General features: G+C 33.3%; 5 protein-coding genes across 8 annotated transcripts in view; 3 read left to right on the forward strand and 2 right to left on the reverse strand.

Moving 5' to 3' along the window:
- The window catches only part of LOC122525139 (GATA zinc finger domain-containing protein 10), a 32,626-nt gene extending 21,787 nt beyond the window's left edge, over window positions 1-10,839 (forward strand). For both annotated transcript variants that reach the window (XM_043647775.1, XM_043647776.1), the window contains one exon: window positions 6,588-10,839. In XM_043647775.1, coding sequence (XP_043503710.1) covers window positions 6,588-7,997 — 1,410 coding nt within the window. In that variant the 3' untranslated portion in view covers window positions 7,998-10,839. The remainder of the gene's footprint in view (window positions 1-6,587) is intronic.
- Window positions 10,840-15,466: 4,627 nt separating this feature from the next.
- LOC122525032 (gamma-tubulin complex component 4) lies at window positions 15,467-18,624 on the forward strand. Of its 2 annotated transcripts, none has more exons than XM_043647573.1 (9): window positions 15,467-15,831; window positions 15,948-16,083; window positions 16,209-16,366; window positions 16,496-16,590; window positions 16,654-16,970; window positions 17,057-17,533; window positions 17,627-17,804; window positions 17,889-18,111; window positions 18,231-18,624. In XM_043647573.1, exons 1-9 carry the CDS (start codon window positions 15,763-15,765, stop codon window positions 18,486-18,488), a joined length of 1,911 nt encoding a protein of 636 aa, XP_043503508.1. In that variant the 5' UTR covers window positions 15,467-15,762; the 3' UTR covers window positions 18,489-18,624. The 2 variants fall into 2 exon arrangements, with proteins under 2 accessions (XP_043503508.1, XP_043503507.1); XM_043647572.1 differs by having other exon boundaries at window positions 15,468-15,831; window positions 16,209-16,405.
- Window positions 18,350-20,336, reverse strand: LOC122525034 (osteoclast-stimulating factor 1-like). Of its 2 annotated transcripts, XM_043647575.1 has the most exons (6): window positions 20,118-20,336; window positions 19,525-19,571; window positions 19,319-19,436; window positions 19,031-19,242; window positions 18,897-18,953; window positions 18,350-18,474 (listed from the first exon to the last, which is right to left on the reverse strand). In XM_043647575.1, exons 1-6 carry the CDS (start codon window positions 20,212-20,214, stop codon window positions 18,463-18,465), a joined length of 543 nt encoding a protein of 180 aa, XP_043503510.1. In that variant the 5' UTR covers window positions 20,215-20,336; the 3' UTR covers window positions 18,350-18,462. The 2 variants fall into 2 exon arrangements, with proteins under 2 accessions (XP_043503510.1, XP_043503509.1); XM_043647574.1 differs by lacking the exon at window positions 18,350-18,474 and having other exon boundaries at window positions 18,525-18,953.
- Window positions 20,337-20,392: 56 nt separating this feature from the next.
- LOC122525035 (vesicle transport protein USE1) lies at window positions 20,393-21,810 on the reverse strand. The gene is made up of 5 exons (XM_043647576.1): window positions 21,585-21,810; window positions 21,408-21,457; window positions 21,087-21,322; window positions 20,664-20,990; window positions 20,393-20,433 (listed from the first exon to the last, which is right to left on the reverse strand). Exons 1-5 carry the CDS (start codon window positions 21,684-21,686, stop codon window positions 20,393-20,395), a joined length of 756 nt encoding a protein of 251 aa, XP_043503511.1. The 5' UTR covers window positions 21,687-21,810.
- A 430-nt stretch (window positions 21,811-22,240) lies between these two features.
- LOC122525036 (sorting nexin-2) lies at window positions 22,241-25,851 on the forward strand. Its single transcript, XM_043647577.1, has 7 exons — window positions 22,241-22,498; window positions 22,898-23,149; window positions 23,230-23,476; window positions 23,554-23,718; window positions 23,806-23,927; window positions 24,008-24,307; window positions 24,433-25,851. The coding sequence occupies exons 1-7, from the start codon at window positions 22,397-22,399 to the stop codon at window positions 24,778-24,780; spliced, it is 1,536 nt and encodes a 511-aa protein (XP_043503512.1). The 5' UTR covers window positions 22,241-22,396; the 3' UTR covers window positions 24,781-25,851.
- The last annotated feature ends 177 nt before the right edge of the window (window positions 25,852-26,028 follow it).

A 26,028-nucleotide genomic window follows, 5' to 3' on the forward strand; every position in this document is an offset into this window, starting at 1 on the left:
TCCTCTCTCGCTCTCTCTCCCTCAGTTTGGTTTTTTTCTTTCTCTCCCTCTTTCATTCTTCTCGAACGACAAAAGTGGAGAGGCAGCCACCCACGTGGGTGCATCGAGCGTCCACGTGCGTACATACGTCATCGTGATACGAGCAACTACGACCTTTCCAATCGTTCCATTCTTATGGATCTTTAAACAGTCTCCCCTTCTTCCTTCCCCTCTTTTTCTCTTCCTCTTACCTTCTTTAACTATATTCTTTTTTTTCTTTCTTTCTTTCTTTCCATCCTTCTTTCCTTCCTATAACTTCCAACAGTATTTCCTTTTAAAATCCAAAATACTTCTATCCTCGAAAGGATTAAGATTACTTTCCTCTATTTTATTTTGATTCCTTTCATTCATTTTAACCAATTAAAGGCATCGAACTCTCTCGAGACAATCGCGATTGCGGATCTTTCTTTTCTCTCATCTTCACTTTACGATCTTCCTTTCTCTCCTCTTTCTCTTCTGTACGCACTGTAGGCTTACACATATACACATGTACACGTATTGTACATGTATGTGTAAGACCCTCACCCTTACATTTTACCCTTGATGCATTTGCCATCTCTTCCTCTGTCTATCCTTGTCTCTTTCTCTCTGTCTCCCTCTCTCTCTCTCTCTCCCTCCCTCTTCCCCCTTTCTCTCTCTATCTTTCTCTTCTCCCCCTTCTGCAAGTTCGGCCTCAGAGGATAGGGCCGGACCCTTCCTTCGTTTAGGACATCGCAGATGCCGCGCGCCCTTGTAGATTACTTTGCAGTGGTTCTCAACTTCTCGTTCTGTTAAATTACACGAAAGATCTGGGATTATTCTTGATTACTGAGAATAACGTATTCCGTACAAATAATTGAGAGCCACTGAATGAAATAGGGGAGCGAACCCTCCTTTTCGGAGAGCTTCCTTTATTCATCCCCTTAATGTGGGACCGAGTGGTTCGCAGGAACCTTCTACTAGCCATGCGATATATAGGATAGAGTATTTATCTGACAATGTTAGTACGTAGACACATATTCATATATATATATAGATTGTGTTACCAGGATGCACTTGGGTTATATTCGCATCCACCCCCGAAATTTTTCTTTTCAACGTCCTAGAGATTTAATATCATTATGATTTTATTATTTTCTGATTAACACTTTGGTATTTGTTAAATATACATATACTTAATATCTGCTATACTACTGTATTTTTATATGCATACAAGATAAGAATTAGAAAAATTTAACTAAAATAGAGATAAATTTGTTTTGTTTAACTATTTTATTTTTTTTTTCTATTTCTGGATTACGGTATTTTAGGTCTACTTAAAATAATATGACCTACTATTAATATTAATAACATATTTTAATTACATATAATAGTTAACCGGTAATTATCATTATTTATAATAATTAAAAAAAAAAAACATCCAAATGAAACCATAATTATAACACTAACAATATTAAATATTTCTTATTTTTTTCTGATTTTTTTTTTTTAGAGGGACACGGGGGTTTAATAAATTTTAAAGGAATATGGGAAAACTCGAGATTAATAAACTAGATTCAAATAAGATCTTGAGAACGGCGCGCATCGTGCTTCATCATGAAAAACATAATTGGAGAAAAAACATTGAGAGAGAAAGAAAGAGAGAGAAAAAAAGAAAGAGAGAGAGAGAGAGAATGTGTATATATGTATGTATGTCTCTATGTATGTATATATGTGTACATGTGTATATATGTATACATGTGTGTGCATGTATATATATGCACATGTGTATATATGTATGTATGTGTATGTAAGTATATATATACATGTGTATATATATATGTATATATGTGTGTGTAAGTATATATATGTACATGTGTATATATACATGTGTATGTGTGCTCGCGCTCGGCCGCGCGTGTCGTTGCAAGTCCTTGAAGCTAGTTCATACTTACAAACGAATGCCCTGGCAATCTTATCCGACGTTCGTTGTTAGATAGCACGTCGCTAATCTACCGCGGACTTTACACCGCTCGACGTCGTGCTTACGTTCGTCATACAGGATCGCGATGACTCTGTCAAAAAAATACCTAACTTTACTTTATACTTTCAATTAGATACATCCTGGTTTCGAAAATCGTTAACTTTTTTTTTCGACGACGTATTTCTCCAATCAATTTTTCATTCGATAAAGTTGAAAAAAAAAAAAAAGAAAGAAATATTTTATCTAAAAATCAAACAGCTAAAGATGACATTCGTAGATATTTTATTTTATCGGATATATTTCGTATTAACTGTCGGTCTTTCGATATTATTCTTCTTGATTGTTTATTCTCTTCGTATTTTTATTTATATATAGGTATTTATTTATCCAATTTCTGTATAATTTTCTTTTTCTTTTTATAATTTTAAATTAGAAATCAATTTTATAAGTTAATTTCAAATCAAAGATATTTAAAAATGGAGATCGTGTTACGTATCATACGTACCAGCGGCAGGTTTTTTCTTTCATTGATCCTAATAATCCGATCTCTCAAAGTAAATTGTATTTTATTGTATAATGACAAAAATATATATTCTATTATTTTTATTATTATTTTCTAACATTTCTGTATCCAATGAATTGATGCTAAAGTTAATAAAAAAAACGTTTAAAAGTGCTCATTAGCTGACGTCATTAATAAACTTTCACGAAAACACATTGATAAATGAAATAATATTATCGATAATATAATTAGCATCGTTGTAATTAATCGAATGAAAGAAATTGTTCGGTTCCTTTCTCAACGAAATTTTTATTTGTAACTAAGGAAATATCGTTGATTTATTTAAAAAATAATGTCTCATGTAAATGCATGTTGCTGACGCTGTTTTGTTCGTCGTATCTACGTTAGTCGCCGCAAAGTCGACTGTTTTTCAAGCTTGGCGATCTCGCCGTTGCAGGTCGCTATCGTCGAGTCCCCTTTCGAAAATAACACGGCCGGTTGACGTCATGCCGTCACGACGACGATCATCGTCGTCGTCGAAGCTTCTATACTCCTCGTGCCTCCAACCTACAACTCTCTTTGCAGCTAACATTGTCATTATTCAAAATTACATAAACTTTCAATCACATTTTATCCAAAAACTACAATAAAAAACATGACCCAACGAATTTAAATAATAAATCAAAATATCCAATACTTTTTTATTTGGCGAAAATTTAATTAATTTTTTATTCGAAATTTATAACGATTTTATTATTCCACAAATAATTTCTCATTCTTTTTTTATTATTATAAATATTAATATTACTATTATTATTATTACTGTTGTTGTTACTGTTATTGTATTTAAATTGTAGATGAAAATATATATGTATATAAAAAAAAAAGGAAAGATAATTGAGCCGTTTGAGAGATTAAAATATTATTGTTAAAGTCGTGTAATATTGTACGACTTTTTAAACTGATCGAGTACGGACCTGGTTAGATAGACTTCGACTCTTGTAGCAAACATTACCTCATCATCGCGCATAGCCGGATCCAACTCGAGTCTTCTTCACTTCTCTCCTTCTCTTTTTGCGTTCTTTCTACTTTACTCGAGTCGATCGTTCGTTCGGCTTCTCGAATCTTTTAGCTTTTTATTCTATTCGAGGAAATCATCGAATCAATCTATACATACTCTTATACGTAGCTTTTAACGAGTAAATTTTCATTTCTACCATCGTTACAATCTTTTTTTAATTTTTCTTTTTTTTCTTTTTTAAATCTAAAAGTATTATACCGCCACATCGATCACCGGGGTGATCGTCGTTCTGTTCTTTCAATAAGAGAGGGGAGGGGCCATGTGGGTCGTATTTGACCCTCTACAATAAAACATGCAAAACTTGCGTTATAACAATCGACACGTTAAAAAATAAAATCAAAAGATTTCGTCCTTGATTAGATTTTCGTCAGAAAAAGATGGCTCGTTTTCTTGTTTCCTTTTTTTTTATAAATATTTACCAAACAAAATATTAACGCTAACATTCGTTCGTACGCTCGTAAGCTCGTACGTTCGTACGTTCGTTCGAACCGGCTAGATAACTTCGACTCATGCAACAAAGATTACCTCATCGTCGTACATAGCTGGATCCACCGCAAACCTTTTCTACTTATTTGTCATCTCTCTTGGTCTCTGATATGTGCTGCTTTTCGACGGATATATTTACGCGAAACGTGTCTTCATTCGAAACTTCACGACCAGATAACAACCTTAAAGTTGGGACAAAGAAAAACAAGAAAGAAAAAAAAAATATACTCTAGCAAAGTGGAAAGATTTGGAAGAAGAAAACGTGTAAAACGTGTTGATAAACGAACTGAAATTAAAACTGCTAATGCAAATACTAACACAAATACGACTGAGGGATATAACAAGTAGAAGAAAAAGAAGAAGGATCAAAAGGATAAATAAAGGATAACATGAGGAGAAGAAGAAGAAGAAGAAGAAGAGAAGAGAAGAAAATAAGAGAATGTATTCTTCGTATATACGACTTGGTTCCTCTCTTCTCGAGTTTGATTTATGGCGAGTTAAATAAGCGTGCGTTTCTCTGCGGCACACGACTAATCCGTTACGACGGAAGGTACCTCCCGGTTGGTGGTGGTGATGGTGGTGGTGGTGTGGCCACCCTATGGTTTACCGCGCTCGATTCAACAAGTGCCCGAGACCACGTTTTACGATTATCGGCTTTAAGGAGAAACACTACGGACCTACTATTATACCTACCATTTAACTCTTTCAACTGAGACACAGAATGAAATGACGATCAGAAACCCTAAGACCTTATTTAAACTCTTTTAAGGGTTCTTATCTTCTTCTTACGTTCTCTTATTACTATTATTTGTTTTATTCCTCTTTCAACATCGAAGCTTCTTGCTCGTATTCATGCTGAATATAAAAATTATTTGATATTTTTAAACAATATTCGCGAGAAAAATCAAAGAAAAAAATGTACGTGGTAAAGTGAGTTTCCTTCTTTATCGACAACAAAAAATCTTTATCTTTTTTTCTTCGCTCACACTCTTCTTCATTACCGAAGAATTCAACGAATCAATTGAGAGACTTATGTTAGTCTTTTATGAATTCTTCGTATTTTTCTTTTCTTTTTTTTTTTAATTTCTATCTCCATGATAAAATAAAATGGAATAGAAGAGTATATCGTCGTAAGGATTTTAAACACGTATTATTTGGTTACCATGATCTTTCTTGCCAACATTGTTAAAAAAGATTCAAGCGAGAAAAGAGTCATGGTTACTCCCCGTCGTATCTGTGAAACAACGAGAATACGCGTGTTTTTTTGTCACATCAAATGAAACGTCATATGCATACCACGTGGTTGAGACGGGGCGAGGAATGCACCGTAGGCGACATCTAGCGATATTTCGACTAAACCTCTTGTCACGTCAGTGGTTATCAACTTAACATTTCTCTCTCTCATTCTTTTTTTCTCTTTTTATTTATTTGATATTTAAAAGAAGAAAAGTAATATTTACTTTTCGATAATATTACTATTTATCGTCTTTGATTTCTTTCAACGCCCACGTGATTAATCGTCAACCCCCTGGCGTATAATCTCCGTTTTCGATCAGCTCTAACTGGCTAACAACTTGAAAGAAAAAAATAAATGTCGCGTAAGCAGGGGTCAATGCTATTCGACACCTGTTACGAGACACCAAGCTCATTCGTATCCCCGCGAAATTCGTATCGTGCTGTGTTATCGTGATAGAAGAAAGAAAAAAAAGAAAGAAAGAAAGAAAGAAAGAAAGAGAAAGATGAGAGATGAATAGAAGTGCGTTTGTCATGACTGTGGAAGGTGAGGTGGGGAAAGAAGGGGGGATAAGCAGAGAGGAGCGGGGGAGACCCGCATTGCTTGCTCGATCAGAGTTCTACGAGTTCTCCCGAGTAACAACGGTCCCTCTGTCCTTCCCTCTTGTTCATTCTATCTATCTTCTATCTCTCTCGCTCTGTGTTTCCCTTCGAAGTCCGACTCGATCATCCATTCCGACGATGACTTCTTCCAGAGAACGCGTGTTAGGTAGGGGAAAACGTCTGACGTCATTGAGCAATGTTCTGTCAGCAAGCCGACCCTCTGAGTCATTTCGTGTTTCGTTCTCGCTCGCTTTCTTGACTCGAAAAGAGTATCTAGAGTCGGCAAGGTCTTCACGGTCATGCTATCATGTTTTGCCTGCTAACACTCTCTAGTAACTCGGAAAATTATTTTAAAATTGCAACGAGCAAACGATTTCTTTTTTTTTTCTTTTCTTTTCTTTTCTTATTTTGTAAACAAATTTTTTCCTATACATTAAAGCTTTCGAATAGGCTAACGACTCTATAGTCTCGTAATCGTGCATGCTTTCTTGCACGAATGTATACTTTCACTTTTACTTCGAAGTAGTAATAGCATTAATATAGACGTCAAAGATAGTCAAAGATTTGACGATAGTCCTTCGTTCCTATCGATCCTCTACCTTTCGCTAGAACGGCGTTTTTGTATGTGTCAAATAATTCTTCTTATTTTCTGTATTTAAACGTATTATAGTTGGTTCTAACAAGAATGTATTATTTTTCAGAGTTGTGCAATGATGGGTCTGCAGGCCACGGCAGGAAAACGTAAACTGGAGGGAGGTGTGGGCTGCATGGAGTTCGATATGGACATGGGCGAAAGCCCGTCAAAGTTAGGTCGCGTTGAGGGTAGTTGGTGGGCTATGGAAGATAGCTATACACCGCCACTCAGTCAGACGCAAGCATCTTATTACGATATGGAGGTATCGTCGCCCTGCTTGCAAGCTAATCCCTGTCAACCGACATCAGGGAATAATCAACAACAGCAGCAGCAGCAACAACAGCAGCAACAACAACATTCGACGTCGCAGCAACAGCAGCAGCAGCAGCAACACTCGGCGTCTCAACAACAGCAGCAGCAACAACAACAACAGCAACAGCAGCAACAGCAACAGCAGCAATCGTCAACATCCCCGTCGGCAGCGAATGCCTCTACGGTGGTGCAGCTACATCATCACGCGCAACATTACTATCATCAACGCGGTGCCTCCAGTAGTCCGATCGGTAACAACGGTTACAGCCAATTGTCGAGGCCTCAACCTCAATGGGGAGCTTCCCATCATTACGAGCCGCCAACGATAAGACGCGAAGAGAATGGGAAGAGCTACCTCGAGTTGGGTTCGAGTTACCGCGCGAACGAAAGGTGCTGCGAGGGCTCCAGGTCGAGTTGGTGTCGACGAGGTAGAGCCTGCTATCGGCAGAGACGAATGACCGTTCTCAACATCTCTATGTGTAAATTGGCCAAGTACCGTCAGTTCCCCGATCCCAGTTTACATCGGTCGGTCCTCATTTGCAATACCCTAAGGTATTTGGAGCGCGAGATGGAGAGGGACAGGAGTCCACCGCCCATGGAACCGGTAATACCCGCGCCCATGGCGCAGCTTCAACCACCCGAACAGGGCAGGTTAACCCCATTCCCGATGCCACCAACTTCTTCCGGGGAGACGGACGCGGACTCGGGTATCGGCGATAGCGACGATAGCAGATCGATCAACTGGGGTAGTGTGCTATCGCTTTCCAGTCAGTCACCTCTCGATCCACTCAACAATAACGAGCTTCTCGACGTTGACATCGGACCAGACTTGGATCTCGACTTTATGCCTGGATGGAAATTAACTCCTCTATCGGCGGACGATATTCTTAGGAGTACGACGATACAGGAACAGCAGCAACAGCAGCAACAACAACAGCAACAACAACAACAACAACAACAGCAGCAACAACAGCAGCAACAACAGCAACATCACCATAATCATCACCACCACCATCATCAACACCAACAGCAACAACAGCAACAACAACAGCAACTGCAACATTTAACCTCATCGAGCTGTGGTAGCACAAACGTGGGTGGTTCAGGTGTAAATAACGCGAGCAGCAGTAGTACGCACGAATCGCTTATGTGCGTAGGATCATAGCCCCCAATATTAACATCGTTGAGTCATCTCATCGATTTCTATCCCCTGACACCGCAAGGCAAATAAAGAGCGATTGTCATGGGGTCCCCTCCACACAAACACATATAGAGAAACAAAAAAAGAAGGGAGGAAAGAAGAGGCATATTCGGGCCTCTTAACTCGGACCGTTCGGTCCCGTCCTCCAAAAACTTGTGCCTCCATCTGCACGTTTCTTCGGTTGCTCGCATCAATAACGAGCTTCGAATTTGATAGCATCCGTCGAATGGTGTTATAAAAAACACTTACCGAGGACGTTATACACGGGACCGAACTAGAACGAGTGAAAGTATGGAATATAGGAATGGTATGAAGAGTGATAAACAGAAGAAGAAGAAGAAAAGGAGGAAGAAGAGGATCAGAGCTCTCAACGTCCACGCCCCCGGGCCGGCGATGCGGTAGATGAAGAGAGTACCGAAGGAAAGAATGAGAAAGAGAGAAAGAGGGAAAAAGATTTTTGAACAGCTTGCATTCCCAGTCGATTGCGACGGGAATTGACGAAAATCCAGAACCTTCTACTAGACTCCTGTTCCTCCTCCTCCTCCTCCCACTCCTTAACCCCCTCCTTCTCTTCTTCCCTACTACTCGAAAGTCCCAGAAGAATCGATAGACGTGGTATCGCTCGCCTAGCCGGCCGGCGTTGAGAACTCTCCGTCGATTAATCGTAAGTCGCACGAAGAAGAAAAAGTAGATGAAAAGTAAGAAGAAGAATTAGAAGTAGAAGAAGAAGAAAAGACACGTGGACCCCTGTGGCGAGAAAAAAAAATAGGGGTGTGTTGTATGCGAGAACGATCACGACCGCCGTGGCCTATATCTTTTAAGAGACGTCCTACGTACGACGCATGGATGAGATAATTAAAATAGAAACGGACACACGTGCGTGCGTGATACATATGCATGCACGCACGCACATACATTTCTCTCAACGCTTATGGTGCTAGGGGTTGCGCAAGCCAACCTTGCTGGCTACGAAACCTGGTGCTCTTTCTTTATCGAGAACAGCTAACAAACGAAAGAGCTGAACTGTCTCTCTTTTTTCTCAATTCTCTCACTCTCTTTCCCTTTCTCTCTATCTCTTTACTCACTCGCGCACTCTATCTCTCTCTCTCTATCTCTCTCTTTCTCTGATTCATCGTCGATTATTTAGATTAATTCCGAACATCATGTTGCGTCTCCCCCGAGTCGACGATAAGTTTGAGTTCGAGATAGAGATGATTTAAGAAAAAAGAAAAAGAAAGAGAGTGATAGAGGGTGGATGGAGGATGGTGGAGGAAGAGAAAGAGAAGGAGAGGTAGAGAGAAAGAAGGAATGAAGGTCGGAACGTGGCGCGTGCCGATCCTTGAAACGGGAAATCCCGCCGCTTACGATTCCGACGCGCGACGCTAAACAATTACGTACCTGCACATTTCGAGATATCGGGATAATATAAAAAAAAGTTGTTAACCCCCCGGTGGTTGTAGTTAGCGATGGCCACCCTCGCGCCACTGATCTCCCCGTAATAATGTATCATAATGTATCTATGTACACACACGTATATAAACCAAGCGTGGCCCCGCTTGCCACACGACCCGCACCGGAGGGAAAACTCGCTCGATGAATGACGACGACGAATGACACGACGACCGATCACGATGACGACGAGAATGAGAATTTATAATCAGGAAGAAGAAGAAGAAGAAAACAAAAAAATAATGTCTACTCTCGTTCGTCTACTCTTGGCAGCAGAGACGTTGACTCTCGTCGGTGCGATATCACAAAAATAAAAATAAATCAATCGAAATCTTTACTCTCGGATTGTGTTGTTTATCGATCGACTAAATTTCTATTTCTATCGTAATCGTTCGCGAAAGGTTTTTTTTATTTTGCAGAATAAGAAGGGGCTGGGGGAGGACGGGGTTTTTCATCCGATTTCAAACGATTACATATATATCGAAATTTTCATAACGAGCAACGACGTTGAGTGGAGTCTCGCGCCAAATGGGAGATCGATCGAGAAAGAGAGAGAAAGAGAGAGACAGAGACAAAGATAGAGACAAAAAAGAAAGATAGGGGAAGAGAGAGAGAGAGAGAGACTTGTTCGATAGAAAAAAAAAACTAAACAAAATAAATAAAAGTGCACGCAGATATGATATATTCGTTTGTTACAAATCGATTTGGTGTGTATGTCGTTCGTAGAGTAAGAAAGACGAATTCGCGTGAGAGATCGGCGATGGTGAGGATTCCCTCTTGGGAATTTTAAGTAACAACAACAAAATACCGATCTCGAATCTCGCGGATCATCGATCCCGTCGTACTATTTTACATCGAAAATGAGAGAAAGAGAGAGAGAGAGAGAGAAAAAAAAACCTCAATACAACGTATATGTGAAACATGCGAAGAAAATAGAAAGAAAGATAGAGCGAGTGAGAGAAAGAGAGAGAGAGAGAGAGAAAAACACCGCACACAGAGCATAAACACACACACACACACACACACACACACACACACACACATAATAAAACGCGCCCACGCATTACAAAGCATACTAAGTGCGATAGACGAAATACGCTCTTAAGTATTATCTTGTACATAAGTTACACGAAACATTAACAATGCTAAACAATAAGTAATAATCGGATGGCGACTCTCGTGCGATTAGAGAGAAACCATTTGTTCTCTCTTTTCTTTTTCTTGCCGCTGCAACAACACCAACGAATCGACGCTCAACACCAATCCAAAACCAACCCCAACCCACCCCATCTCAGCCCAATTCCGCCACCCCAAACATCCAGACACGTTCGTTCCCTATCGAAGGAAATAATAAAAAGAAAAATAAGAAGAAGAAAAAGAAGGAAGAGGCAAGAAAAAAAAATAAGTTCGATCGACTTTCCTTTCTCTCGAAAACCTTAGCCGATTCTTCCAAGATCCCCTCTCGTCTCTCAGCCCCCTAAATTCAATCCCACACCTACCACTTCCTCGTGTGTTATCACATCCTTTAATCTTAACTCCAACAACAACAAAAATAAGAACGTTTTCTTCTTGTTTTTCGTTTTGCTTCTCCTACGATCTTTTTCTTTCTAATTTTTCTCTAAATTTTCCTTTATCTTATTTGATTTTATACGAAACGACGAGCAATATTACTTTTAGCGAAAGTGCGAACGAATATTAGAGAGGAAAGAGCGTAATCGGTGTCCTTGTGCGCATCTTGCTTCGACATATGTTAACTTCAAAAAATCGTTAAATTGAAATAATATCGATAATGAAATTAAAAAGAGTGCAGATAAAGAAAGAAAACGGCGGATAAAATTGTAATCGCAAGATTTGCGTAAATGTAATAGGAATGATATTATACCGACACAAAGTCGATGCAAGACGCGCATATCGCGAATTAGAAGAGAATTGAGATAATAGGGGTCGTATAATAAATTTATACTTCTGTGACTACGATATTTCGAGGGAAGGAAAAAATGGATGCAAAAAAGAAAGAAAGAAAGAAAGAAAAGAAACAAACATTGTAAATATTATAAATAAGTACAGCGCAGATAGAGGAGAGAGAGAGAGGGTGTGAGAGAGGGTGTGAGAGAGGGTGTGAGAGAGAAAGAGAGTATAAGAAAGAAAGTTATTGTTTAAGTAAAATAAATAAGAAAAGAAGAATATAATAGGCATATAATGTGAAAAAATATACAAATATAAGATATTATTATATATATAAACACAAGAATTATATATATAAGATTATTATATATATATATATGTATGTATAAATATATATATGCATATAAATATATATTTGTGTATATATATATAAACATATATATATACATATATATAAATATAAATATATTTACCTTTGTAAGAGCGATACAAAAAGATTAAGATGATGAAACAAACAAACAAATAGGGAAAAAACTAACGGCTATGGGGACTCGCGTGTTACCGTTTTATTGAGAAAGAGAGAGAGAGAGAGAGAGAGAGAGAACGAGAGAGCGAGAGAGCGAGAGAGAAAAGAGTAAAAGAAATTTATCACAGGCATTATCCTCGTAACGCATTAAGCGTCGCGCGAATTCTTTTCGAACGTCACTTCGGTTTTTCGCGTTTATTACGAAGACGAAGAAAAATAATACAGAAATATAAGGTGAAAGAGGGATGAGGATAAGGTCGAATATCGGATTATTCATTTCTTTTTTGGTAATTAATTTTTAACGAAGAATAAAAAAAAATGCAGAGGAGGAGGAAAAAGAACCAGTAGAAGTAAAAGAGAAAGAAAAAAAAAGAGAGGGAGAGAGAGAGAGAGAAAGAAATCGGAGCGAAGTTGAAAGAAAAAAAAAATAAAAAAAAGATAAAAATTCGTCGATCGACAAACGCGACGATCCGTCCAAGGAGTCTAAGTGTTGGTGTCGATGAACGGTAATATAAACGCGGATAACGAATCGTTGATCTCCGTCGCGATTGCATTTAGAAAAAAAGTCGACACGAGTATAATAATATCTATGTATAATATAAATAATGTATAGACGATGATGCACATATGTATATTGGGTATGGCGCCAAGAAATGTACGATTAAGTTCCTATTACGATACCTAACCGATAATTAGTTAGCCATTTTTATCTGGATTTCAAACACCGAGGTGCTGACGGCGTCGAGTCGAGTCGAGTCAAGCCACCCCACCAACCCCCTCACTCCCATACGATCACAAACTTATTACAAAGACCGATCCTCATGTCTCCTTCGTCAACTAAATACAATAATATACATACATACATACATGCATTCACACATACCTAATACATTTACACATACTCATATTTATGTATACACACTCAAATGGTACATACTCAGATATATACATACATGGTACATACACATGGAACGTACATATACATATACATGCATGCATACATACATATATATCCATACATAATACACACACTCACATGATATACTTACCCACATACATGAAAAATCATCGTTCGCTCGACGTCAGCGTGAATGATAGTTTTAATACGCGCGAGTCCTGTTATAGCCGCGAATCTACGATAGGGAGAAAAAAAAATAAGAGATTCGATAGAGAAGAAACGTGTTGTACATTGTAAATAGTAGCGTGAAGAATAAAAAGAAAAAAAAAAACAAGGGACGACGGTTATGTGGAGAAAGACAGAGTTAATTAATTAAAGCATAAAAAAAGGTAAAAAAAAAAAGATACACACACATATACACGCGTACACGCAGAGACACTTACACACATACACATATAGGTGATGAATTGCCACGATGACGTTCGTTTTAACGGAGTATGGAATAAGATATTTGGAAGGAGGGAAGAAAAAGAGAAAGAGAAGATAGAAAGAAAGAAAGGGAGAGAGAGAGAGAGAGAGAATAAGAGAGGAAAGAGGAGGAGAAGGAAAAGAATCGGATAAAAATTGCGATGAACACGCGAGACGATCGTATTTTTCATTCATAAAAACATACTTTTCTGGCATACTTATTCCGAAATATTATATAAGAAAATCTATACGAAAAAAAAAAAGATGATAGAAAAATAAAAAGAAAATAAGGAGAGGGTATAATGATAGAATAGGGTGCGCGAAAATTCGAGGAGAAGAAAAAGAGATGGAAGAAACGAAAAGAAAGAAAATAAAATCATAAAGAAACGTGAGTTTGAAAAATGGCGCTCCAATTTGTCTTTCTTTTTTTTCCTCTTTTTTTTGCTCTTCACGCGGTAATCACGCGATCGAAGGAAAAATGACAAAATCGTTCTTTTTTTCGCTCTCAATTTCTTATCTCTATATCTTTTTCTTTCCTTCTCTCTCTCCTTTTTCCCTTTATCTCTCTCTTTCTCTCTCTCGAACGTAAATATAAAATATGAAATTTGGCAAAAGAACATTGCAATCTTCCCCCTTTCGCACATCATCTAATAAGTACTTATTTCTTCTATACATAACTTGCGTTTCCACTCCGTATCCGAGAAGAATCATGGCGTTCCTCGCGCGCGCTCGTTCGCTCGCTTTTTAATTCATAGATATATCTAAGAGAACGAACAAATTTGTAAAGGGTGCGTGGTATCTTCTTCCGAGGCAAACGTCGATCGCTCGATTATAATTAAAAACAAAAATTGCATCAATATTCGAAAAAAAAAAAAAGGAAAAAAATAAAATTAAGAAAGAACACAAAATGGAAAGGAAACGCGTTATTTGTTCTTTCAAAAGAATTAAACGTTTAATTAATAAACTCGAGTATTTAGAAGGTTCTCTTCTAATTACGATGATAGATTAAAAAGATAAAATTATGAACGAATAACCACATGTCGCAATTACTTTACTTCTATTTCCGAGGAAAAAAAAATGTACGCGGACTTTTCGAGCGACCGATGCGCGTTGCCTCAATTCATACCCTTTCATTTATTATGTTTTTCGAGTTAAGTATTAAAAAAACTTGTTACACACATTGTTCTACCAAATTCCTAATGGCGAATGATGATGATGATGATGATGATAATGATAATGATGATGATGATGATGCTGATGATGATGATGATAAGGGTGAATTAAAGCAAGCGATAAATAAGATAAGGAAAAAGGGCAAAGCAAAAACGTACGATATGTGAACAACAACAAAAACAACAGCAGCGACGACAACACTATCAAAAACAATAAAGAGTATTATTCTATATATAACAATGGCTTTTTTTCTAATATCATTTAATCCTTCCCAAAAATGCAACACAGTTTTAATTTATTTATAATATATAATTTTGAAATATTAATGAGTATTCAAAGAATACAATTACGACCAATATTAATTGAATTATTTAATTAATATACTTCTTTATACTATAATAAAAAATTATCCAATATTCCTTCCTATTTAGTCATCATAAATTGCAAAGGAAGCGTTTCAAATTCTTGAGATTCATAGTATCGTATATTTTTAATATAAATAATAATAGTTTTATATTAATTATTCTTTAAAACGATTAATGCAATTAATTCTTTTTCCTTTAATTTTTATAATAAAAATAAATTATTAGTATGAGTTACTTATAAAAAATAATTATAGGAATACAATATGATTACTGAACATTTCTATATTAGTATTTTTCGCAAAGATACTTCCCCTTATAAATTTGAACTTTATCAAATAACTATACACTTAATTCAATCATACTAAATCCTTAATTATAAACAGTTTTATTTGATTATTGTAAAAGTGATTATTATGTAGTAAACTGATAAGATAAATTAAAAATATTAGGAAAATATGCATGTACCAAAATTTACAATTCATAAAAGGAGCCATTTTTTCTTCTGACAATATACTTCTAAAAACTTACGCTAGATGGCTCTGGTGGAAAGCAAAACTAAAAGATAAAAAATTAATCGAACTATTAGCTTTTTACAATCTTTTTTTACACATTTTTTTTTTAAATGAAATAAAATATAGACAAAATTACAATAACATTAAAAATATAACGATTAATAATTGAATATTTTCATTATATTTGAATCATTTCATATAAATAAGCTTATTAATATGAAAGGTTAAAATAGTTCAGCATGTAACTACTAGGATCGTTGTCATAACAAAACAAACCATATCCGATGTTTAAGAATGTTGTGTTAAAGAAGAAAATATACGATGTATAGTTATTTTCGCATAAGTTTTTTTACGAAACTAATATTATATTTAAAGTTTTGTTAAATGCCTGTGATAAAAAATATTATTTTGAAGGAAACAGTTCGATTAAAAAATGTTACATGAAATTTTAGTGTCCCTATGGGGTTGTTCGACCAGTTTAATGGGAATACTCGAGATTGACGTGAGAATTAATTAGAATTAAAATTTAAAAAGTTTAAATTACTTACAAATACCACATTTCATTGATTTATAAAACCAAATTCATTAATATTAATTATTCTTACTTTTTCATTTCAGTCTGTAGATTTAGATAAATATTTCCATCCTGGAGAACGTGCCTTAGTAACAAAAATAATTGACATTGTCAAACAATGCAACACGATTAGAAAGTTCATCAACGTGCATACAAACTTATGCGAAACCAATGAAACTGGTATTTATTTATATGATAATTACTTGTATTTTGAATGTAATAAGTATTAAAGAAAAATACAGGGTGTCTAAGATTTTTCCGACCAAACGAAATTATAAATTTAAATATTCTTTTTACATACACAGAATCACAAGATATCGAAGGACTTTATCAACGAGCTCTTTGTGATGGAATGAATCAAGCTTTAGAACCTTTTCACCAAGACGTTATAGAATTAGAAAATACCGTTTTAACTAACAGCTATACACCTGTATCGTACATACTTTGTCAAGTACAAAAGCACGTATGCTTGTTTTCTGTCTTAAACTCCATCATACGTGAAGTAATCGTTTTATTTATTTTATACTTTGATTAATAAAATACTATAATCTCAACTTCAAAACTTCATATGTATTTGTTATAATAATTGTAGGTAAATACACAAAAGCTACATGGTTGTAAATTAATACAATGTCTGCATCAGCATATGCACACTGGTATACCCGAAGTCGAAGTAGCTTTAGAAAAGTAAGTATCAAGATTCTGTTAGAATTTTTTTATGTTTTATATCTTTTGTTCTTATGTTTTTAGGATGATACATTGTCTACATGTAATTTTTTATAAACAGTTGACAAGCTGGCTTTTATACGGGCATCTCGAAGATGTGTATCATGAATTTTTCATTCAAAAAGTATCTAACAGCCAGAACAGTTCATCATCAACTGATAAAAAAAATAATACCAATGGTTATGGAGAAAGTAATCATAAAAAAAATAGCTTGGACATGTGGGATTATGATATTCAGATAGATATGCTTCCTTCTCATATCGGACCATCGTTGGCAGCCAAAATTTTAACTATAGGACAAACTATTATAATGTTTGGCAACGATCCTAGGCAGAAGAAAGGTAAATAAAATGATTGTTCGATTATCAAGAACTGTGTGGAATAATTTGTTTCTATAATTACTAAAATTAGGAGATTCCTTTACCAGATTTCAGTGTAGTCACCAAAGCTGATAATTCGATATGGGGTGAGAAAGAATACGAATATTTTAGAAAACTACAAAATCTTCAGTCCAAACCAATTTTTAATATCATTGAATTTGAAAGGACCATCGACGAATTAAAACAATGCGTAACAGAACTTTTATGGCAAGTTGCTGTAGAAGAAGCTCAACTTTTGCAACAGCTAAAATCAATGAAAGATTTTTATTTAATGGGTCGTGGCGACTTGTTTAGAGAATTTATTAGGCTGACTGCACATATGCTAAACAAACCACCAACAAATCATACATCCAGAGATATTAATCTTGCTTTTCAAATTGCAATAAGAAAAATGCACCTAAGCGATGAAAGTACTATGGATAGTTTTAATTTCACTGTACCAATACCGGAAATTAAGACCAATAGTGACGACGATTTGATCGGATGTAATGATTTTTCGGAAAAAGAGCTCGAAGATCCTATTGGTATAACTGTTTTATAACTAATTACAAAATCTTTTTTCTGATGTTGAAAAGAATTCGAATATTTATAATGTTAGAATATTTTCTTTTTTATAGAAAAACGTGGTTGGGGCTTGATAATTTTAAAATATAAAATTGTTTGGCCGTTACATTTATTATTTAGCCCAAATGCATTGAACGATTATAATTCGTTATTTCGATTTTTATTAAGGGTGAAAAAAACGCAAATAGATTTATGGAATCTATGGAGCGAACATATGCAATTTAAAAATATGTATGTACAATTGAATTACTTATCTGTTATACATTATATATATATTTAATAATTTATTATATAAAATCATTTTTATAATTGTAGCGACATCGGCGTGATTCAATTACGAAATAACTTGATTTTCATTCTCGACAACTTACAGTATTATTTGCAAGTGGATGTAATAGAAAGTCAATATGCCATAATGGAAGGCAATGTGAAAAATACGAAAAATTTTGAAGACGTGCAAAAGGCGCATTCTATTTTTTTGGCTAATGTCATGTCGCAAACATTTTTAATAGGCAATATTAAAGAGAGGAAGAATCCAGTAGGTTTGGCTACAACAGACTTTTCATATTCTAATCTATTATTATCATTAATAATATTTTGTTATAATAAATTGTACTGTTCTTCAAATGAATCTAGTAAAAATTCTTTTTTTATCAGGTAAATAAATTAATACGCCTTTTATTAAGACTCTGCGATGATTTCATTCTACAAGCATCCACATGGGAAGTTGCTAATTTGCTCGTTACAGAGAAAGAAGAATTAAAAACACTTTCTGATACGCTCGATTGTTTAATGGACTGGTTGACAAAAACACTAAATCGAGTCCGTTCGCAACCAAGTGGAGAACATCTAGCTCAATTATTATTGAGATTAGATTTTAATAGATGGTTTAGTAAAAAAACTGTAAAGTTATAATAAAAATTGCAAATTATTTTTTCATTTAAACATTTTACTTTAAAATAAATTATTATTATACTTATACAGTTATATACAACAAACTGTTTAACGTTTGCAATATGTAAGAGAAAAAATAGGAAAATGTTGTATGATACTTGTACTGTTATTTAAATAACCGTTATTTAAAATTTTAATTAAATTTTTTGTTTAAATTTCTATAAACCTTTATAAATTTTAAATACAAAATTATTCTGAATCGCTTCCATCGTTATAATCGTCATCCGTATATCCACATTTTATATCAGGTTGCAATTGATTTAATTGTATTGCATTTTTAATCGCTATGTCCGAAGACAAATCTTTGGCAGTGAGATTATCATTATTTTTAATAAATGGATTTGCACCATTTTTAAGTAATAAACTTACAATGTCTAAATGCCCATGACTCGCTGAGATATGTAACGGTGTTTCTCCCATTTTATTCTGAAATTAATTGTAAAAATCACTTTGATAAACTGCTGTAATTAAACAATTTAATATGATCTGAAGATTGAATATACTTGAGCATTGATCGCGGAATTCGGTAAAGATAGTAATTCTTTAACACAATCGATGTGACCTGTAGAAGCAGCCCAATACAAAGGGGTATTTCCTGCAGCATCTAAACCAGTTCCTGATACTCCTTGTTTCAGATATTCTTTTAAAAATGATATGTTTCCCCGTCTGGCAGCTTCGTGTAATGGCTGTAAAATCTCTTGCATTTGTTCTTCGACTAAAAATGAAAATAAAAAATAAAACAAATGATTTATAAGTATTATAATAGCATTATCATTAAATATAATTCTAACCATAATTAGCAGGTATGAGGCCTTCACGGCTTCCACATTTAGCTTTCCACCAATTATTGTCTACATCTTTTTCATAAACATAAAGTATGTCCCCTTCATCGAAGGATAATTCATCCGCCTATGAGAAGTAAACATCATTTATCTAATAATTAATGATATAAAAAAATAACTTTTAATATCATAGTATAGAAAATTAATTGGCTTACTTGTTGTGCGGTATATTTGTACAATGCTCTGACTACTTTAACCCTACCTTAAAAGAAAATCCTTTATTGTAATATTTTACTATAATATTATACAGCAGGTGAGAGATCTGTTAACAAACTGTTCAGACTGTGAACAAATCAGACAACAAATATTTCACGGAACAAACACAAAAAGAAGCACCACTGTGTCTAAGATTTGTAGAACTGTATTAATTGATAACTAGTTCATAACCAGATTATGTTTGTTAACTAATAACCCACTATATTTGGATAAAGGTGAAATACGAAATGTGACATTTTATTCGTAAAATATTTATTGGTATTTCTATGATTTTGCATTCGATTATATGAAAAATTTTATTTATTAATTATTTCTATTATTTTTTAAAATTAATATCTATATAAAAGAATGAAATTTCTAATGAATATTTCCTAGTAACAAAACAATTTACAATGAAATACAGAAACATATATGTATATTTCTAGATACCTAATTTAATTGTAGTACATCATAATAATTTGATATATTCATTTTATAAATTATCATTAAATATATAAAATTTTAGGAAAGATGTTTTTAAATAGGTATTTACCAGGTTTCCAGCTAGTTTTGGGTGGAACAGGTGTTTCCACAGACATATTCATCATGAAGAAAGCACTCTTACCATCATAATCCACTAAATGACACATACAGCTATATTCACATCAATTCCACATTGATGCACTATCTATGCACACATTTTACATACATAACACATACATACATTTCCTTTATAAAATTATTATTATTATTATTATCATCATTATCATTATTATTATTATTATCACTATTATTATCACTATTATTATTATTCTTATTATTACGCATTTAAACTTTCTTTTTTGATATCTTCATGAATAGTACCATATCTATAAAATAAAAATGTATACATTATGAAATATTATTATTACAGGAAAGTAATTCAATGAGTATTGTAATTAAAAAATATTAATATTTTTGATATACAGGGTGTCTTAGTTTTTTCTGTAAAATTTTGCCATCATATTTTGTAAGTAAAAATAAGAAAACAATATTACATAAATATGGGCTCTTAAATGCTTCATTAAAAAGTTATAGCAAAAATAAATATTGTACTTACTAAAAAATACTACAAGTACAAATGCGATCATTAACCAAACCCAACATCTCCAATTAGATTTGGTATGTTCCTCCAACTTCAAAGATTCCGTTTTTAATTTTCCAGTATTAAGATTAGTTAATTTATCAGACTTTTCCAAAGTTCCAATATCTTTTTTGATTATAGCACTTGCTGCCAAAGCATGCTCTTTCATGCTGCTTGTCATAGAGAGCATATTTTCAGCGATCTTTTCTTGAATGTTGCGATTGAATTTCATTAGCGCATCTAAATCTTCATCCTGCATACTAGTGCTAGGATATCTATGTCGAATTCCATCGTCTAAGGATCCTTAAATTTAATATGCATATATTCGCTTTATTATGTTGTGTTTTTTTAAACTTATTATTTTTATATGAGACATGCTTATAATATAGTTTTTGTTACCCTTCTCGGTATGAAATAATTCTGCACGTAACTCTTGATTGTATCTTGCTGTAGTTTTTTGATGTATCTGTGTTGCTATATTTGGACCAAGAGTATCATTCGCATTGGATGCTTTAGATAACATTTGTACCGCAGCTACTCTTTCATCAGGATTATTTAATTTGGCTGTGTTAACGATGCCTTTTAAAAAATCAAGTCTCTTAATGTACGTCGTTAAAACATCTTTCGAAGGCTTGCTAAAAGAAAATTATCTTTTATTTAACAATATCTTTAAAAATGAATTATTTTTTGATATGAATCTGTAGTATCGAATGAAATTACTCGGGTAAGGTTTGCAGCTTTTTTATCATTTCATCTAGAGAAAGTATGTACTGCAACAAAAAAAATACATGTTTATATAATACGTTCGAATAAATATTTACAAATATACTGAGAATAATTTTCATTAAAAACAAAATAATAGATAGGTTAGTAATATGAAAATTAATATAATATAACCTTTTCAAGTTTCCAATCCTTCTGTGAATTATCTTTAGCCATTAATTCACAACGTCCCAAAAGTCTTCTAACATTAACTTCTAATCTAGACATTTGCAGCATTTTTAACTAATTTATAAATATGAATATTAAACCAAGTAATTATATTCTATCCAGTATCATGTTTTTTGTAAGAATAAAAGCATCAAAAAATTCTAAACATTATTTACATTCATCATTAACAAAATAAAGCAACACTTGTATACTTTACTATATTTTCATTTATATAATAATATATTACAATCTATACAAAATGAATATATATAAAATATATAAACATTGAAAGTTAAAAGAAAATTGATACATTGTGCTTAACTTCAACTGTTTTAAATTTTCCGCCATTAACTTGCGTAAACAGCAACGTATATAAGTTTTATTATACTTTTAAATAAATTTAAATAATAAATAAATCGATCGATCTCTCTCTAATCGATTTTAATTATTATCGTATATTTAATTTCAATTTTCTTGGATTTAATTATTAATTGAATATTTTTTTGTTATTGAAAGATAATATAATTAATATTTGTTGTATCGAATTTTGGACATATTCTTTCGATAAAAGATACATAATACATGCATATATATATATATATATATATATATATATATTATATAGAGATAGTGATACGCGCGCGTTTATCTAGAAATGCAGCTTTCTGTAAAGTTGATAACGCTTTGTAGAATCTAGTTTATTTGACGTCGGTAGTAATTGTTCAGTGGGGGCCGATCCCTATAACAACTTGACATCATAGATTGACAGAACCGCTAAGATGGCTGATATTAAAGACACTCCGCCTTTATTTGATACTAATGAAACTAAAAGCGACGATTTGGAGGATGATGACGACGATGTTTTTGCCTCTGCAATACAGGTATTTTCAAATTCTATAGACTTTTAATTTTAAATTTATCCGCAATTTTTACTAAGATTATAAATTTTCTAATCTCATTTCTAATGTCATTGAAATTGTTTGTATATTATTCAATCGATTCAAATTTTAAATTAACAAATATATTATTTCACTTTATATTCTTATTAATAGGTTTATTAAATAAATGTCAGTAATTAATTATATTTAGTAATTTGTATTTTAAAGATTTAATGTTTCATTATTTCTAAGATTTTAGAAAATGTATTTAATAGTTAACTGTTGTAAAATTTTTTGGCTTATCTTTATTTGTAAATACATATATGCATATTGATAAAATTTAATCGAGAAAAAATATAAGATTAGTTCTGTTTGATACCGTCTTCATATGTTCCTTTTTAGGATCAAAGTCAATTGGAAGATTCGTCCCCTTACAACGGCATATCAACACTACAAACAGAGTTACCCAAATTGACCTTACGAGATGCGTTGGAAGAAAATTCATTTTCTTCTGTATCAAGTCCACCACCAGGTCCATTAAGTCCACCATTAGGTCCGATGAGCAGTGATATTGGAGATCTGCATGACGTTCCTATTAATGACAACATGGATACATTGTCGACAAATGTTATCAAATCTCAATCATTCGAAGAGGTGTATATGAAATTTTAATTTAATTTTAGTCACAGATTTATTTAATACTTTTTTTTCTTTTCTTTTCTTTTCTTTTATAGGTACCAAGCGATTCGACTGATGTTTTTCTTAAAATCACAGTTACTTCGCCTCAAAAGATAGGCGATGGCATGGGTGCTTACATGGCCTATAAAGTCGAAACTAGAACTAACATGCCAATATTTAGAAAGCGCAATTTTAGCGTCACTAGAAGATTCAGCGATTTTCTTGGTCTTCATGATAAATTAACCGATAAATATCTTAGAAATGGTAGAATTATTCCACCTGCGCCCGAGAAAAGCGTTATTGGTATTTTTATTTTATCTTCATGCCAATACTTCTTTTGAATTAGATTATATTCGTTTAAATATTAATTATATTATTAGGTACAACAAAAATAAAAATGTCTGGTGACAAGAACCAAGAACAAAACTCCAGTTCTACGGAGTTCATTGAACGCCGTAGAGCTGCTCTCGAAAGATATGTAAATAGAACTGCGGCACACCCAGTTCTGAGCGTAGATCCTGATTTTAGAGAATTTTTGGAAGCTGGTATAATTTTACATTAATTTTAATACATATATATATATTAAGAATTTCTTAATGACTTCATAAATTTATAAATGAAATTTGGCTTAGATATGGAATTACCTAAAGCAACTAATACATCTGCTTTGAGCGGTGCTGGAGTAATGAGACTCTTTAATAAAGTTGGAGAAACTGTTAACAAGATAACATATAAAATGGATGAAAGTGATACGGTGAGAATCATATTACCATAACATAGAAAAAGATTATTTTTAATATAACATATTCACTTAGTATATTTTATTTTCAATAGTGGTTTGAAGAAAAAACTTCACAAATTGAATCTCTTGATACTCAACTACGTGCTTTACACTCTGCTGTTGATACTTTAACTAATCAAAGAAGGGAACTTGCCAATTGCACAGGAGCAACAGCAAGAGCAGTTGCGGTTCTTGGTCATGGGGAGCCAGGAGCTTCTCTTGGTAGAGCATTAGCACAATTAGCTGAAACCTTAGAAAAAGTAGAAGTAATCAGAAGAGCGCAAAGCAATAGCGATCTTTATCAATTTGGAGAAATGTTAAGAGATTATGTCGCACTTATGGGTGCTATTAAGGTTGGTCAATGCATATGGATTTAATAAAAAAAAAAACGCAAAGATATACGGGAAGAGTTGAATAATTAAAAGAAAAAACAAAATATAAAATGTAATAATTAATATTAACATTCTTATTCACACAGGATGTTTTTCACGAACGTGTTAAAGTATTCCAAAATTGGCAGCATGCTCAAATGATGTTGAACAAAAAAAGGGAACAAAAGGCTAGATTGGAACAATCCGGTAGAACCGATAAAACGAGTCAAGCTGCTACCGAAGTTGTTGAATGGGAGGCGAAAGTGGAGAGAAGTCAAGAAGAATTTGATAATATTTCAAAGATGATAAAAAAAGAGGTTGAACGTTTCGAATTAGTCAGAGTGGAAGACTTTAAGAAACAATTAATCGAATATCTTGAAGCGATGTTACAACATCAAAACCAACTGATCAAATATTGGGAAAGTTTTCTACCGGAGGCACGAGCGGTTGCATGAACATTCCTCAATTTAAAAATATAAATGAATTTTTTTATTATGTATAGATATATATATATGAAACAAACTTTACGATAAATAAGATTTATTTGCCTTACCTATAATATTTGCATTTGTATATATATATAAAAGAAAAATAAGAAGATAAAAAGGAGGGGTAAAAGAGAGAAAAAAAAAGAAAAAACGAACAAATTATCGACTGATTAGAGAAACAAATACACACGCTTTAACGAAAAATTTAGTTAAAAATCGAAGTAGAGAAGCAGGAAGCGTGGAATGATATGAACATGAACAAAAAAAGGATTAAAATATTTCGAGCAATATTTACCTGCGTAAAACTTCTATTGTGAGAAGAACACGAAGCATACATAAATATATATATATACAAACACATATGAATATATAAATCTATCCATTTACATATGCAAATTAATGATTCCTATAAAATGAGACATTTTGTAAAAATAAAATTGCAAGCTTTAAATTCGTATTCTCGTAATTTAAGATTGTTAGATATTATATGATAGAAAAAATAATCTTTGTCATTTGGCACAATGGATTTGTACTTTTAAATAATTTTTACGATTAGATTAAAACCTGCAGCTATCAGTAATTTATAGATGCAGTTTCATGTGCCAGTATACTAATAATATTTTTTTATATCCGTTCGCATGGAAGGATCGTATAACAATTTTTATTATTATTATTATTATTATTATATTTTTTGTTCTGGAATTAATTTAACCGAGTTTTCTGCAAAGACGTTATAATTTGTTATTGCTTAAATAACAAGAGAGAAAACGAAACAAAATCAGCAGAAAATATTCAAATTGATTATAAATATAATATAAAATAATATACACGCGCAATAAACATGTTTCACGTTAATTTTTCTTGCCGAGCATATTAATAAAACAATTTTTTTTCTTTTTACATGCTCGCTATAGCAAACATCTAGATATAAATAGAAGTTGACTCTACAAGTATAATAATTGCAGTCGGGTATTTCCTTTTTACTAAATAATGTCCGCAATGTTAATACGTAATACGTTGGTTTTGATAAAAAGAACAGAATTATTAAAGAAGAAAAGAGAAGAAAAAATGCATTGTTCAGGAAAAGAAAAACTTAAAATCTAGAATTGAAAATAATGATTATCAAAAAGAGGGAGATAAAGAAATAAATATTATCTATGTTCATTATGTTACATTGGAATTCTATTGTATTATTTGCAATTAACAATATGTTAT

The sequence above is a fragment of the Polistes fuscatus genome, unplaced genomic scaffold (assembly GCF_010416935.1).
Source record: "Polistes fuscatus isolate 324 unplaced genomic scaffold, CU_Pfus_HIC Scaffold8, whole genome shotgun sequence".
Taxonomy (NCBI): Eukaryota; Metazoa; Arthropoda; class Insecta; order Hymenoptera; family Vespidae; genus Polistes; species Polistes fuscatus.